At 42.0% G+C, this 17348-nt stretch overlaps 1 protein-coding gene across 3 annotated transcripts in view; it reads right to left on the bottom strand.

Moving 5' to 3' along the window:
* LEF1 (lymphoid enhancer binding factor 1) overlaps window positions 1-10010 on the bottom strand; it is a 168884-nt gene extending 158874 nt beyond the window's left edge. Inside the window, exon 1 of one of the 3 annotated variants that reach the window (XM_069743870.1) lies at window positions 9267-10010. In XM_069743870.1, the coding sequence (XP_069599971.1) occupies window positions 9267-9485 (219 nt within the window). In that variant the 5' untranslated portion in view covers window positions 9486-10010. The remainder of the gene's footprint in view (window positions 1-9266) is intronic. The other 2 variants (XM_069743871.1, XM_069743869.1) reach the window with 2 other exon arrangements.
* Between the last annotated feature and the right edge of the window lie 7338 nt (window positions 10011-17348).

Here is a 17348-nt window from a genome sequence, read left to right as displayed (position 1 = left end):
AAAATGACGGATTCCGGCACCGGATTCCGTTTTTTTAAACTGAGCATTCTCCAATTTTTTTATCCAATTATCTGGATATGCTAGTCGGATCCGTCGAAAAAACGCATCCGTCGCATCAGTTTTTCACAATCTGCGCCAGATCAGTTTTTTCCAACATTCGCCGGATTGTGCCTGATGCAAAAAACCTGATGTGTGAAAGTAGCCTAATGACACTGATGAGAAAAACACAGCAGGTACCATTTTGGGGTCAGCGTTTGTGGGCTGTAAAGATCAGATGTCACAAGGAGCAGGAGCCTTTATCACAACCACATTCTGCCTCCCCAATGGTAATACAGTCATTGCTGCAGACTGTAGGAGAGCCAGGTAAGAGAGCCATGATAACTGAATAATAGGGAGTTAAGTACAGAGATAAGACCTCAATCATTGTGAAGGAGTTCATTTAAAGCTTTGTACATAGATTGTATTATCATGTGAGCATTCCCCTGTCAATGCAAGGATAACAATACAATTGGGAGGGTTCTACAAAATTGATATCATGTATCCGGAGAGATCCTCAACAATTCAACGTACATGATTAAAAAATTCAGAGTAGGCAGCCATGTCCAAAACTAACAGGAAATAGATCCATAGGCTTTCTAGTGGGACTAAATATAAAGTCAGCCAGTGTAACCATCATTAAAAGAAAACAAAACCCCCCAAAAAAGACAGAAGAACCGAGGCCAGAGTATACCCCGGGGGAATAAACTCTCCTAGGCCAAACTATGCCCTGGGGTGAACAATAGCCTAGGCCAAACTATACCCATCCATTTTATGAGCCCTTGAAATAGCATCACTGATTTTCCTGCCCTGTCTCTGTTTGGCTGAGAAGTGTGCAGATCTCATGCCATCAGACTCGGACTCACAGCTGCTTTCAATGTGTGACTACTGAGAAGTGCGGTAGGATTATTTATCTCATATTTGTGGAGGTCTAATATTTTTACTGATTGACGTTTTTCTGCTTTAAGTAATATAAGAGAATGTATTTAGAAGTTTAAGATTGAAGTCTGTTATCTTCTCGCATAAAACTTACCTGAAAAACCTGAGCCCCTAAGATATTAAAAATTAAGACATTTTTGTGTATAGCACAAGGGGAGTATAATCTGGCATGAGGGGGTATGAAATGGCCTAGACCATAATATACCTGGGGTATAATCAAGCCTAGGCCTCTTAGTCTGGACTCAGGGTATACTATAGCCTATTATGGATACACCAACAATATAGCCAGAACTAGGTTTTTGTAGGTGTCTAACCAATGGGAATTTTCATTCTGTTTACATGGTATATTATATGTTACACTATCAGATAGTATGCTTCCATACTAAAAGTGGATTTACATTTATCAAATAGATCAGAAATGTGTCCTTCTGTTACAATTCAGACAGAGGTGTAATATTTTATATTTATAGATCAGGACTATTAATTGGAATATGCAACACACACACACACACACAAATTTGCTACATAAAGCTCCCCAACGCCCCAGTCTCACTTGCCTGCATTACATTTCGCAGCATTGAACGTATTACGCATCAACAAGGAGCAGTAGCTCATTCTTCTATAAGAACCATCGGATTTTAATATTCAGGAATTGATTCGCGCCAATATTTAGATTTGGCACTTATTCACGGCAAGACCCAGAAAAAGGAATGTATTATTTGTAAGACCTAGCCGAGCTCAGACGGCAGATTGTAATCACGGTGAACCCATTGACTCATGTCATCGTCACAAGTCTCCGGCATGCCTGTCGCCACACTCGTGTCCTATTATTTATGCAATGGGAAAATACGATGATCAAGAGAATGGGGCATCAAAATAATATTCTCTACACATCCTGATGCAATAAACCACCATGCTGGTTTTCTATATCGGGTCTGTGATCGTATCTCACGCTAAAACTACATCAATATTTTAACAAAACCATGAGAACAATGTCTGCGTGGTTGCGCTATTTTTTTTCCTACATCACCTATAAAGACAGGTTTGTTTTTTTTTAGACTAAATTATCCCTTGCCTATGAAGTAATGGGACACACACCAAACATCTCCGGGTGGGCACACTTATTCCTGAGTGTATGTTTGCAAAATATGCCAATATCCCCTACACTGCATGTAGCGTCACCTGCATTCTGCTTTGCTCGTGTTGGCCCCAGCTGTCTATGGGGAAACTTACGTGATGACAGCTCAATTGTGAACACAAGAGCTCTCTGTCAGCAAGAATATTTACCTATAGGCGGTAACTGGCACCAAAGAGGTTAAAATAGAGATTAAAATAACTGCATGCCGTATAAAAGAAACAGTATACCGTATATCAAACACGATTTACCATTGTAAAAGATGGATTAATGAAGCATTTGTAAGATAAGACCATTCTACATCAACTAAACATCAAGGGTTCCTGCTCTACTACAGATGTCTAATGGAACTTGGAAACGCTTCCACCATGGTCGGAATGTCTTCTGCATAGAGGAAGATGAGGATCCCTGCCACAGATTCATTTCCTATAGAAAAGATGAGGAGCCACATACATGAGATGGCCTTCATGCTCTACGAATAGCTGCTTATGTGCGTCCATTGTATAAGCAATTCTCTATCTAGGTAAAGGGATGTCTTAGGCTGCCGTCACACTAGCAGTATTTGGTCAGTATTTTACCTCAGTATTTGTAAGCCAAAACCAGGAGAGGAACAATTAGAGGAAAAGTATAATAGAAACATATGCACCACTTCTGGATTTATCACCCACTCCTGGTTTTGGCTACAAATACTGATGTAAAATACTGATCAAATACTGACCGTGTGACGGCAGCCTTAAAATGTAACAGTCCATATAGAGAATTCATTAATAGGCCAAGTCACCTATGCTGGGCGCGATCTGGTGCCAAGATCACAATAAAAGACTCATTAAAAATAGGGCTCGCGACATATGTTTGGTTCATTGCAACTTCACAGGAGGCCATGAGAGTCCTGTGAACTTTCTCCTCAGTCTGGACACAGCCTTATGGTGCCCTGTCATTCTGTGCAAGGTTCCACCAATGGAGGGGTTAATCTGTCACACACAGAGTGAAAGCTGGCTCTTAATTAACCTTTTATATATCTATATGTACAGGCACAGCCTGATCTTCTGAGGGAGTTCCCAGAAATGGGTCAAATTACACTAAATTCAAAGAGCTGAGGCAGGGCTATAGTGTTACATGGGGTTAATCTAAGATTAGATAGGCAGGGAAAAGTTTACATATACAGGCAAAGCAAAGCAGACACAGAACTTGGACTGATAAGGGAGACTCCAGTCATCTGTGGGGTGCCATTTCACTTGCTGGGAAACAATTAGTCTAAATGACAAGTGTCCTGAATATGCAATGTAGCAAATTACACAAAACCTATGTCACCCTAGGAGTCCAACTTCCCAAGTCAGCTCTATTCATAGCATTGGGCCAAACCATGGCTCCTCTGCTGCGTGGGGCCAAACCATGGCTCCTCTGCTGCGTGGGACCAAACCATGGCTCCTCTGCTGCGTGGGACCAAACCATGGCTCCTCTGCTGCGTGGGGCCAAACCATGGCTCCTCTGCTGCGTGGGACCAAACCATGGCTCCTCTGCTGCGTGGGGCCAAACCATGGCTCCTCTGCTGCGTGGGACCAAACCATGGCTCCTCTGCTGCGTGGGGCCAAACCATGGCTCCTCTGCTGCGTGGGGCCAAACCATGGCTCCTCTGCTGCGTGGGGCCAAACCATGGCTCCTCTGCTGCGTGGGGCCAAACCATGGCTCCTCTGCTGCGTGGGGCCAAACCATGGCTCCTCTGCTGCGTGGGGCCAAACCATGGCTTCTCTGCTGCATGGGACCAAACCATGGCTCCTCTGCTGCATGGGACCAAACCATGGCTTCTCTGCTGCATGGGACTAAACCATGGCTTCTCTGCTGCATGGGACCAAACCATTGCTCCTCTGCTGCACGGGACCAAACCATGGCTCCTCTACTGCATGGGACCAAACCATGGCTCCTCTGCTGCATGGGACCAAACCATGGCTCCTCTGCTGCACGGGGCCAAACCATGGCTCCTCTGCACCATGAGGGCACAACATGGCTGCCCCACCACTCGTACATATAATAGATCTGGAGGAGCTGCAACATCACACAGTGTAAACTGTAAGGATGATAAGCCCAATGTCATAGTCTGTATATAAGGATGATAAACTCAATGTCATAGTCTCTGTAAAGGGAACATGGTATTGGACTTATGACAGCTACATTTCCTAATGCCATGTACAAACAAAGTACATACATGATGGCATGGCCCACACAGAAATGGAAAATCTGTTTTATTAGTGGATTTTGACTATTAAAACAGCAGTATTGCTTTATGAGTGAAATAATTAATGCCCAACAGTTAAGGTTATGTTTTTTCATGGAAAATCATGTTGGTCCTGAATGCATTAACACATGAATGATTCTAACAAGGAAATCCATAGTCAAGTAAAAGAAAAAAATGTAATGGACATATACACACACACATAATTTTTTTAACTTTAGCTTGTAAAAGTTTGAAAAGTAACAGTAGTAATGGGCATCGTATTTCAATAATCTATATACATAATTGTCTAAGGGTCACTTCCGTCTGTCTGTCTTTCTGTCACGGTTATTCCTTCACTGATTGGTCTCGGCAGCTGCCTGTCATGGCTGCCGCGACCAATCAGCGACGGGCACAGTCCGATTAGTCCCTCCCCTACACTCACTGCCCGGCGCCCACTCCGTAATCCCCACCGCTCACACAGGGTTAATAGCAGCTGTAACGGCCCGCGGTGTAACGCACTCAGTTACCGCTGCTATTAACCCTGTGTGTCCCCAACTATTTACTATTGATGCTGCCTATGCAGCCTCCGTAGTAAAAATATGTCATGTTAAAAATAATTTAAAAAAATAAAAATAAAAAACCTGCTATACTCACCCTCCGCCGCCTTTCTCGCTCCTCGCCACGCTCCCGGGACCGCTCCATTGCAAGCGGCAGCTTCCGCTCCCGTCCCAGCGCTGGTGTGCGACAAGGACCTGCCGTGACGTCACTGTCATGTGACCGCGACGTCATCATAGGTCCTGCTCACACCAGCCCTGGGACCGCAAGCTGCCGCTTGCAATGGAGCGGTCCCAGGAACGTGGCGAGGAGCGGGAAAGGCGGCGGATGGTGAGTATAGCAGGACTTCAATGGGCTATAGGTGAGTATATGTTTATTTTATTTTTTTTTTAAGTCTCTATACTACGTGGCTCTGTGCTGTGCTATATACTACGTGACTGGGCAATATACTACGTGGCTCTGCTGTATACCGTACTACGTGGGCTGGGCAATATACAGGTCCTTCTCAAAAAATTAGCATATAGTGTTAAATTTCATTATTTACCATAATGTAATGGTTACAATTAAACTTTCATATATTATAGATTCATTATCCACCAACTGAAATTTGTCAGGTCTTTTATTGTTTTAATACTGACGATTTTGGCATACAACTCCTGATAACCCAAAAAACCTGTCTCAATAAATTAGCATATCAAGAAAAGGTTCTCTAAACGACCTATTACCCTAATCTTCTGAATCAACTAATTAACTCTAAACACATGCAAAAGATACCTGAGGCCTTTATAAACTCCCTGCCTGGTTCATTACTCAAAACCCCCATCATGGGTAAGACCAGCGACCTGACAGATGTCAAGAAGGCCATCATTGACACCCTCAAGCAAGAGGGTAAGACCCAGAAAGAAATTTCTCAACAAATAGGCTGTTCCCAGAGTGCTGTATCAAGGCACCTCAATGGTAAGTCTGTTGGAAGGAAACAATGTGGCAGAAAACGCTGTACAACGAGAAGAGGAGACCGGACCCTGAGGAAGATTGTGGAGAAGGACCGATTCCAGACCTTGGGGAACCTGAGGAAGCAGTGGACTGAGTCTGGTGTGGAAACATCCAGAGCCACCGTGCACAGGCGTGTGCAGGAAATGGGCTACAGGTGCCGCATTCCCCAGGTAAAGCCACTTTTGAACCATAAACAGCGGCAGAGGCGCCTGACCTGGGCTACAGAGAAGCAGCACTGGACTGTTGCTAAGTGGTCCCAAGTACTTTTTTCTGATGAAAGCAAATTTTGCATGTCATTCGGAAATCAAGGTGCCAGAGTCTGGAGGAAGACTGGGGAGAAGGAAATGCCAAAATGCCTGAAGTCCAGTGTCAAATATCCACAGTCAGTGATGGTGTGGGGTGCCATGTCAGCTGCTGGTGTTGGTCCACTGTGTTTCATCAAGGGCAGGGTCAATGCAGCTAGCTATCAGGAGATTTTGGAGCACTTCATGCTTCCATCGGCTGAAATGCTTTATGGAGATGAAGATTTCATTTTTCAGCACGACCTGGCACCTGCTCACAGTGCCAAAACCACTGGTAAATGGTTTACTGACCATGGTATTACTGTGCTCAATTGGCCTGCCAACTCTCCTGACCTGAACCCCATAGAGAATCTGTGGGATATTGTGAAGAGAAAGTTGAGAGACGCAAGACCCAACACTCTGGATGAGCTTAAGGCCGCTATTGAAGCATCCTGGGCCTCCATAACATCTCAGCAGTGTCACAGGCTGATTGCCTCCATGCCACGCCGCATTGAAGCAGTCATTTCTGCCAAAGGATTCCCGACCAAGTATTGAGTGCATAACTGAACATTATTATTTGATGGTTTTTTTGTTTGTTATTAAAAAACACTTATTTGATTGGATGGGTGAAATATGCTAATTTATTGAGACAGGTTTTTTGGGTTATCAGGAGTTGTATGCCAAAATCATCAGTATTAAAACAATAAAAGACCTGACAAATTTCAGTTGGTGGATAATGAATCTATAATATATGAAAGTTTAATTGTAATCATTACATTATGGTAAATAATGAAATTTAACACTATATGCTAATTTTTTGAGAAGGACCTGTACTACGTGGGCTGGGCAATATACTACGTGGGCTGGGCAATATACTACGTGGGCTGGGCAATATACCGTACTACGTGGGCTGTGCTATATACTATGTGGCTGGGCAATACGTGGCTGGGCAATATACTACGTGGACATGCATATTCTAGAATACCCGATGCGTTAGAATCGGGCCACCATCTAGTAAAAAGAAATACAGTGTATTCTTAAAAATTGCCAATTAAAGGTATAATAGTAAGATCTAAACTCCAAGTAGTCTTACCCCAGGTTCAATTAACCCCCACTGGAGCCAGTAACCTGTGGTCAGCTACTGCTTATTTACACATCTGTGGCATATTGTTGCCATTTTGTTTTGTTTTTTTAACCTAAACCTTAACATAGATTTGCTGTGACACATTGTTAAATAAATTTGACTGCACTCTGCAACCGACCATAAAAGTGTATCTTTATGGAAATATACATCATTAGATCACAACAGGAACGAATCACAACCCTATAACAACAGCCACGGTGCCCCATTGTAATGTTATATTCTACATTGCTATAGTTTATCTTAGTATCAGATTTCTAACTTTATTGATTGGTTGGTTGGTGTTTTATTGGGTAAATATTTACACTACGGATAAGCCATCTAAATGAAATATCCTTGCACCAGAATCACTGCTCCCATGACCAATGGAGGTGACACATGGCAAGGCCAAGGAGGCATCTACAATAATTCAGAGAAGGTCATAGGAAAAAAAAAACCACACAAGAGGGAACTGCAAATGGTGTTTCCAGAATTTCTATTCCCGCATATTGTGGATCACATAAATAGACAAAATTCTTAGGGTATGTGTCCACGTTCAGGATTGCATCAGGATTTGGTCAGGATTTTCCATCAGTTTTTGTAAGCCAAAACCAGGAGTGGATGATAAATCCAGAAGTGGTGCATATGTTTCTACTATACTTTTCCGCTAATTGTTCCACTCCTGGTTTTGGCTTACAAATACTGATGAAAAATCCTGACCAAATCCTGATGCAATCCTGAACGTGGACACATACCCTTAGGGATCGCCATAGTATTGTGTGTCATTAGTGACTACACTGCTAAAGACAGCACAGCCAAGGGATAACCTAACCATGCCAATCCTGATGAAGAACTGACAAAAAAGTCATGACAAATCGTTAGGTCTAGATGTGAAATAATAGCTGCCAGGATTATAGAAAGTTATGGTTCACCTGTGACAAAATGGTCCAACATCTGCACGTGTCAGTGACCCCTGCTCCAGGCCAGGTGTGGAGAAAACCCTTAATTCTCCTACCACAGTCACTACTGATACCTGTTTATCAGGACAATTGTCATCTAACTGAACCTAGATATTAAGCAGAAGTGTGTTCTTGACCCAACCACTGTATGACCATAATATCTCCTATTAAAATAAACATAGTAACCATTCAATAGAAAAACAACGCATGCTGATACAATGTGCCATATGAAGAGCAGTACACCCTGCAGAACTATCATCAGAACATGGTGCAGTACACACTGGAGAACCATCATCAGGACCTGGAGCAGTACACACTGGAGAAGGATCATCAGGACATGGTGCAGTACACACTGGAGAACCATCATCAGGACATGGAGCAGCACACACTGGAGAACCATCATCAGAACATGGAGCAGTACACACTGGAGAACCATCATCAGGACATGGAGCAGTACACACTGGAGAACCATCATCAGGACATGGAGCAGTACACACTGGAGGACTATCATCAGGACATGGAGCAGTACACACTGGAGAACCACCATCAGGACATGGAGCAGTACACTCTGGAGAACCATCATCAGGACATGGAGCAGTACACACTGGAGAAGGATCATCAGGACATGGAGCAGTACACACTGGAGGACTATCATCAGGACATGGAGCAGTACACACTGGAGAACTATCATCAGGACATGGAGCAGTACACACTGGAGGACTATCATCAGGACATGGAGCAGTACACTCTGGAGAACCATCATCAGGACATGGAGCAGTACACACTGGAGAACTATCATCAGGACATGGAGCAGTACACTCTGGAGAACCATCATCAGGACATGGAGCAGTACACACTGGAGAACTATCATCAGGACATGGAGCTAGCCTCTTTACTATTGGTACTAGGTTTGGGGAGTTTTGCACACTTGTGGACTTTGAAGTTTTCCTGGAAATTACATGCTAACCCTATTCCATGTAAAGCAGCCCACCCAATGAGCCCCCAGGTGTCTCCTAGGACTATGACTTGTAGTTACCTCATGGCTGTTGTTGCTGGGGGTGATTTCAGTCTCATTCACCAAAGAAGACTTGATGTCTGCTAGGTCTCCTTCCTCCTCCGGATGGCTGATCTCGGCATAGATCTTCTCTTTCTGGGGATCCCCTTCATCTTTGAATGGGATCATCTCATCAGTGGCACACAGCTCAGGGTCCCCACCACCTCCATTGCCTCCTCCGGCTCCAGAGAGCTGAGGCATGGCTGTGACAGGAGAAGACACCAGCACTGCTCAGCACAGAGGATCAGAAATCACACAAAAAATGCCAAATCCCCCCCAACCTAATCAGATCCAGCTGATCCCGATATCCAGCTGATCCCGATATCCAGCTGATCCCGATATCCCGCTGATCCCGATATCCCGCTGCTGGAGACGAGCTCCTGGGAAGTTCCTCCACACTTCACCTGTGCCCGGCCGGGCTCCTGGGGTCACCAGCAGAACTTTCTGCCCTCCTTGTGAGCGTCACGTGGAAGGCGGCAGAGAGCAGACCAAAGTTTGTTGTGACTGTGAGTAAGATGGCAGTGACTCAGGGCTGAGTGCAGCAGGATGTCTGAGAAGGAGCCGGCGGCCACTCGTGCAGGACTGACCCTGTCCCTGGAGGTCAGACAGCAGTGCATGGACCCCACAAGGCACAACCCCCGGTTACTCCATAAGGTTCCTCTGCAGACCCCGGGACACGTCCTGCTCTGGCTCTGGGTGGGATTGTGTCCTCCCGTGTGTTTGTGTAATGTAACTTTAACATCCCCCTCCTCCCGAGCCCCCTCCTCCCCCGCTCTGTCTGCTGGAGGGGAGGAGGCGGCGGGAGATGAAAGGGAAGCGCCGCTCTGACTGACAGCCCGCTGCTGGGGGGCGGCAGGAGGGGGCACAGAGCAGGCCGAGTGACACCCCCCTAATAACCGCAATTAGGGACACGGAGCTAAGAAGTGGGGCAGGTGGACGGGTCCTGTATGGGCCAGGGGACTTTCATGCATGTCTGTGTGTGTATAGAATATGTATGTATGTATGTATGTATGTATATATAAAGTGTGTGTGTATAATATGTATATATGTGTGTGTGTGTATGTATAATGTGTGTGTGTGTGTATATATATATATATGTGTGCGTGTATGCTTCATCATGTACAGTTACAGGTATGCTTCACATGTATATTTGCACACTGCCCATTATATATATATATATATATATATATATATATATATATATATATATATATATATTGAAATGCAGAAGTATAAGTGCCATGCTTGACATGGTGTAAGAATACCTCATTATGTATGTATATATAATAGTTAAATCTAGGGGGCATGCAGCGGGGGGCTCGCTAATACTCGGAAGCTGGGGGAGTATAAGCTGAGATCAAACAGAACTATCCCCATATAGACCCCATGTGAATGATGAAGGCTATAGAGGGGTCTCGTATTTCTAGCAGAGGATGCGGGAGCCAGGCTGCTCAGTCTATCCGCTCCTGTAAGGAGGAGGCCATCGGGGGTCCTGAGGTGAGCGCATTCCTTGCTGATTGATGCTGCTGGCACCCACCACAGCTATAGCAGACAGGCTGCCAATCCTCAGTGACATAGCCTGGATATATGGCTGAGGGATTCCTTGTGCCAATCTTTGAGGCATAGTGTACCATCTCTCTGCCATTACCAGGGACGATATAGAGGGCACATTCTCATGCAGAAGTTGGTGACACATTAGTGCAGAATCACTCAGTGTGCCTCTCTAAATCCTATCCCCTGTCATGCTAATTGCTCGGGTGCAGGCGGGGATATAGGGCAGGCACAATGAGGCAGGGGCACAGCAGCACCCCTGCTCCTATTAGTAACAGGACAGATAGTGTGGCTATATATATATGTCCGGTAAATGCATATATATATATATATATATATATATATATATATATATATATATATATATATATATATATATATATATATATATATATATATATATATATATATATATATATATATATATATATATATACCGGACACACAGCTGATCTCTGGAGAGACAGAGGACTGCTCTTAGATAAACATTATAAAGCACAGATAGAAGATATTAAAGAGATGATAGATTACATAGCAGTACAATATTAATTCATATTTAATTTGGTGTCTGCATTTAATATTATACACCACTTAATGTTTTCTACGTGTTGAAGTCTTACTTTAGTAATATTTAGCATCATCTGATACATTATTTCCATTAGTAATTTATTAACACTTCCTTCTGAAATGTACATACACATGTAATCTCAGGATTTGTAGGACTGGTTATACATTTGCACATCTGGATTTCTTTCTCTACAGTGCCATAAATATTTTCATTAGGAGTGAAATAATATTTTCTCAAGATCTTATAAAAGAGCAATATCTCCTAAATTGCATATAATAAACGAAACCATGTTATGACTGATTTGGATCTTCTCCAGCAAGTACTTACAACCAATGTGCTTAACACTGATGGCTCTCCATCTTGGTCTTCTGTGCACACGTATTCTGGTCCACTGCGGATTTTTCCGCAGCGGATTTGATAAATCCGCAGAGCAAAAACACTGCGTTTTTCCTGCAGATTTACCGCGGCTTTTGTGCGGATTCCACTGCAGTTTTACACCTGCGGTTTTCTATTATGGAGCAGGTGGTAAAACCGCTGCGGATTCCGCTCAAAGAAGTGACATGTTGCGGAATGTAAACCGCTGCGTTTCCGTGCGTTTTTTTCCGCAGCATAGGCACAGCGTTTTCGGTTTCCTACAGGTTTACATTGTACTGTAAACTCATGGGGAAACTGCTGCCGACCCGCAGCAAAATCCGCATTGTGTGCACAGAGCCTTTGACTGTAAGCAGTGATGCCTCCTGTGAATTAATTTTACTGTTATGTTTGAATCCTTTTTGTCATGTTTGTATCACATTGTACAGCACCACAGATGATGATGACAGATAAAACAGCAAATAAATAGTAATAAATAGTAATACTGCATTTTTAACATTTTTTTTGTTGTTGGATCCTATGAAAATCATTATGTCTATGGCTGGTTTGTCACATTCTCTGTGCACTAATGAATTTCAGGTTTGTTTTCTTGCTTCCAGTAGAGGAAGTTGTAAGACTGCAGGGTGTTTATTCTAGGCTGAGCAGAGGTCTGAAGCTTCATTATGAGAGATGCCATGCACTGCAGCCTCCCCTATCTCCAAACTCTTTCATGTGGGCAGCACTTCTCCCACTCCCATTTTTTTTCCTCTCATCTTTAGTTTTTTTGTTTTTTTTTGTTCTATTAGATCCAAAAAGGCTAAAATGATTTATGTCTAGGACATGAGCTCAGGAAACCTCACCAGCACGCATTTTTAACTGTAGACAACACAAACCTGCAGGAATATTTGGGGGAGGAGGAGATTACAGTGATAAGGGGGAGTAGGAAAGGATGCTGATTATTATGAGAGCAGGAAAGGAAAAAGCTGGAGGGAAACAGACATCAAAATACTTTTTTTTTTTTTTTTTTTCCTACCCGTTTCCTTTTAAATCACATCTGTGCTTGAGCCAGATCTGTAAGAAATTGAGTGTGTCTCTAACAAATAACAATATCACCATTATAAGGCAGCAAGCCAACTAATATGCATGATCGATAGATTTCACATCTTCAATATACACATTTACATTTTAGATTTTTTTTTTTCATTTCTTATGAAAAATCAGTAACCTGTAATAATTTTGTACTAATTAATAAAAAGAAATATACTGTTATATTTACCAACATGTTGGAGATAACAGCTGCAATAATCTATTTGTTATTATGAATTTCATTAGAGAATTATAATTAAAAAAAATGATTGAGAACACTGACAATACTGCATAATCCCAATATGAAGAAACACAATTTTTTTTTTTCCATTTAGCATGTGACATAAGCATTGAATAAGTATGATCTGAACCAAATGCTATGGTTATATGAGCCTAGAAAAATGTGGAAATAATTAGGGGGAATAAATGTCTACGATAAAAAAATATATTATTGTTACATTTACTATTAGTTATTGTTATGTTATAATCACATAAATGCAATGCTGGATTTTGTGACTATAAAAGCAAGATTGTAAGCTCTCAGCAGGGTTGTTTTATTTTGCTTTAATCATTATATTATTGTTAACGTTGTTTCTTATGACTGTTGTGTTTGAAACTGTTTAACTGTAAAGCGCTGCAGAATATGTTGGCGCTATATAAATAAAGATTATTATTATTTGGCAACATCCTAACCTGTTACCTTTGTTTTATAGGCCTAATCAAATTAAGGATGACAGGTAATGTCCAACCTGTTCGTAAAAATGTGTTTTACTTGTAAATAACACAGCAATAATATCAAAACTGTAAAGCGCTGTGGAATATGTTAGCGCTATATAAAAATAAAGATTATTAATATTGTTCATGGTAGGTTCTACCCCGCCGCCTTCTCAAAATCCTACTGGAATAAGACTGCGTGCTTACATGAGTTTTTAGTGAGTTTTTTTTTTATACTGCATATTTGAAAAAAACCTATGCAGAAATGGTGCTGAAAATCTGCAATATCTAAAACTGACCGAAAGCTCATCGTGGGAACATAGCCTAATAATCTCAGACAGTTTGATACATTTTGCATCGGGTTAAGTTCCCACAATAAGTTTTTAGCGGGTTTTTGACACTGCGCATTTTCACTGTGCAAAAATCTGTGTTTTTCCATTCCAGCAAAATGGATGGGATGTAGAGAGATCTCATGTCCACTGCGCTTTTTTATTTTTATGCTGCATAAACTGGCCTGTAGTGTGTTTTTGAAATCCCCAACATGTAATTTTCTCTTGTGAGTTTTATGTACAGATTTTCCCCACAAAGTTGCATCAAAAACAAGTTAAAAATTCAAGCAACTGACAGAATCTATGGATGGAAGGCTGCTGAGTGTCATCATAAAGAAAGGTGGCTATATTGGTCACTAATTTTTTTGGGGGGGTTATTTTTGCTTGTCAGAAATAATTATTTCTAAATTTTGTGCAGTGATATTGGTTTACCTGGTGAAATAAACAAGTGAGATGGAAATATATTTAGTTTTTATTAAGTTGCCTAATAATTCTGCACAGTAATAGTTACCTGCACAAACAGATATCCTCCTAAGATAGCCAAATCTAAAAAAAAAAAAAACACTCCAACTTCCAAAAATATTAAGCTTTGATATTTGAGTCTTTTGCGTTGATTGAGAACACAGTTGTTGATCAGTAATAAAAATAATCCTCTAACATACAACTTGCCTAATAATTCTGCACACAGTGTATACTTAACAGCCACGGTCTTCAGCTCCGGATCCAATCTGCTGTGTCTTGTGACGACAACTTTTGGCTGGCAGGTTGCAGAGGTAACGGTCACAAGCTCTGAATGTAAGTCTACGAGAGTCTCGTTCTGGGGCAATCCGGCAGGTCACAAGACCAACTTCAGCGATGACAGATGAAGAAGGCAGCTGCTAAGTATACTACTAGGGGCAGGAAACTTTACATTAGTGACACCACTCCAGCAGTAAAATAAAAAAATGATGAAGTGGTGCTTTAAGTTAATAATGGAATGCAAACATGATTGCAAATAATCCAAGTGTATCAATTAGTATTATTGTGTAGACACAGAGCTTTAACATTTATCACAAAAATATGAATTCATCTATAGACTGAGGAGGGCAAGTAGAAAATAGTCATGGCATTTTATAGATCTTATAATACATTATTTAGATTCACAGTGTAATCCACATCTAGAAATCATCATGGCACATTCAGTTTTATTAAGTTTTTATTGATTTTATACCGTTAAAGGGTTAGCCCCATCTTTGCCAGTCATGGCTTAGATGGAAACAACTGTCACTAGGTCCCGACCACCAGAGGTGGGTTTTGGAAAGCAACTGAGAACAGGACAGGACAGAACATGGAACTACTCTGTTTTTGCAACTCAGAAGTCACCTCAATAGAGTATCTTGCTTTACTATGTTGTTTCTTTAAAGGAAAAGTGAGACGAGTGTCTGAAAAATAGTGTGATTTTTATCCAGAAAACTTGGATAATTTTCATCCATATTATCATTTGTGGGCCATCCATGTGTCCGTATTTTATGTCCATGCGGTATTTTAACAGCAACACTTTAAAATGTACATGATCAAATACAGGTTCCTAGGTTAATAATGGCAAAGTGTCCATAAAAATCATATGCAATATGGATGTTCTGTGCGGTATCTGATATTTTTGCACTTCCAGAGATTTGAATGGACAATTATCATCCGAATGACAACGGAAGAGAATAGTGCATGCCGTAATTCTTTTCTCACAGACTGTCATCTGAACAGCCCTATTGAATTTCTTTGGTCCGTGTGCTGCTGTCCGGTTTTACTCTTACAAAAACCTGTGCCATAGCTGTCAATAAACATTAGATGTAACTGGCTGTCAGATGGTCCATAAATATGGATTCCAACAGGAGAGACATGTATGATTGTTTACAGACAAAGAAGGGTAGATGCACAAATAAGATACCCCTAAGCAGGCTCCTGCAAGAGTGGGTCATCACCCCTCCATACATCAATAGTAGTTGGCACAACCCACTTCATTCACTATATGCAGACAAAGGTAGCATCTCATCATTCATTTAATTTTGGGGTGGAAGAGAGCAAATGATGAATTGATAGTGGGGTAAATGGGACAGCAAACGAATTGAAAAAGGTATGCGGAGAGCAAATTATAAATTGAGGGTGAGGGACAGTAAATGATGTATTGATGGTGGGGAGACCAGGGACAGTAAATGATGTACTGATGTGGGGGAGCGCAAATAATGATGGGGATGGGAGAGAGCAAATGATGTTGTATTGAAGGTGGAGGGAGAGCGCAAATGATGAATTGAGAGTGGAGAGAGCAAATGATGATGAACTGAGGGTGGGGGGAGAGAAAATGATTATGTATTGAAGATGGGGAGAGCAAATGATTATAAATCGAGACTAAGGGGCGGGTGATAGCAAATGATAACCTGAGGGTGGCGGAGAGCAAATAATGATGAAATGAGACTGGAGGGGTGGTGGGATACAGCAAATGACTATCAATTGAGACTTGGGGTGGGGAACAGCAAATGATTATCAATTGAGACTGGGAGATGGGGAACAGAAAATGATTATGAATTGAGACTGGAGGGTGGGTTACAGTAAATGATTATGAATTGAGACTGGGGTTGGGGGAGAGTAAATGATTATGAATTGAGACTGGTGGGTGTGGAACAGCAAATGATGATGACTTGAGGTGGGGTGTGAACAGAAAATGATGTTACTGGGCAGGGCGGCACTATGTCACTTTTATCTTCATCTGGCATAGTGTAGAAGTTGGGGGAAAAAGTAGGGAATGTGCTCTGGAAGCGGTGCTCTAGATAACTGTGTTATTTTCTCCAGAGACGAGTCCCGGCTGGAAGAAGTGATGGCGGTCTGCGCTCGATGAAGAAGAAAAGCAAAGAATAAGGACTTCAACTAGAGACTAGAGATGAGCGAATCTCATCTGGTCTGGGTTTATTCAGCAAGCTATAGCGCTTACCAAATAAGCTGCAGAGGGACCCCGGATACATGGAGCGCGCCGGCTGATCAGCTGTTCAGCTCTAAATCTGCATGTGTTGCCACTGTGTGACAGTCACGACACATGCATAGAGAGCCCAACAAACAGGCTCTCCATGCAAGTGTCATGACTGTCACACAGCTGTGAAACATGCAGCTGCGGAGCTGATCAGCTGATCACCTTGTGGTCACTAAATTACCTGTACACTATATGATATATACAGAGCTCCTGTGTATGTCACTTCTGAGTTCCAGTATTGCCTGTGCACTATATACTATATAAATAAGAGGGCGACATAGGGCAGCATGGTTTTAGGACAATTGTAAAGGTAAAACAATATCAAAAATTAATAAATACTTGTCCAAAAAAATACTTTAGCCATGGATATCAAATATAGTGATAGACTAGCTATCAAACAATACATATAACAGGGGGGGAGAATAAACTCCAGGAGATAGCCAAAGTCCATAAAAATGCTTTATTGT

The sequence above is a fragment of the Ranitomeya imitator genome, chromosome 1, assembly GCF_032444005.1.
Source record: "Ranitomeya imitator isolate aRanImi1 chromosome 1, aRanImi1.pri, whole genome shotgun sequence".
Classification (NCBI taxonomy): Eukaryota; Metazoa; Chordata; class Amphibia; order Anura; family Dendrobatidae; genus Ranitomeya; species Ranitomeya imitator.
Note: the sequence above shows the minus strand (reverse complement) of the source record. Positions and strands in the feature narration are given on the sequence as shown.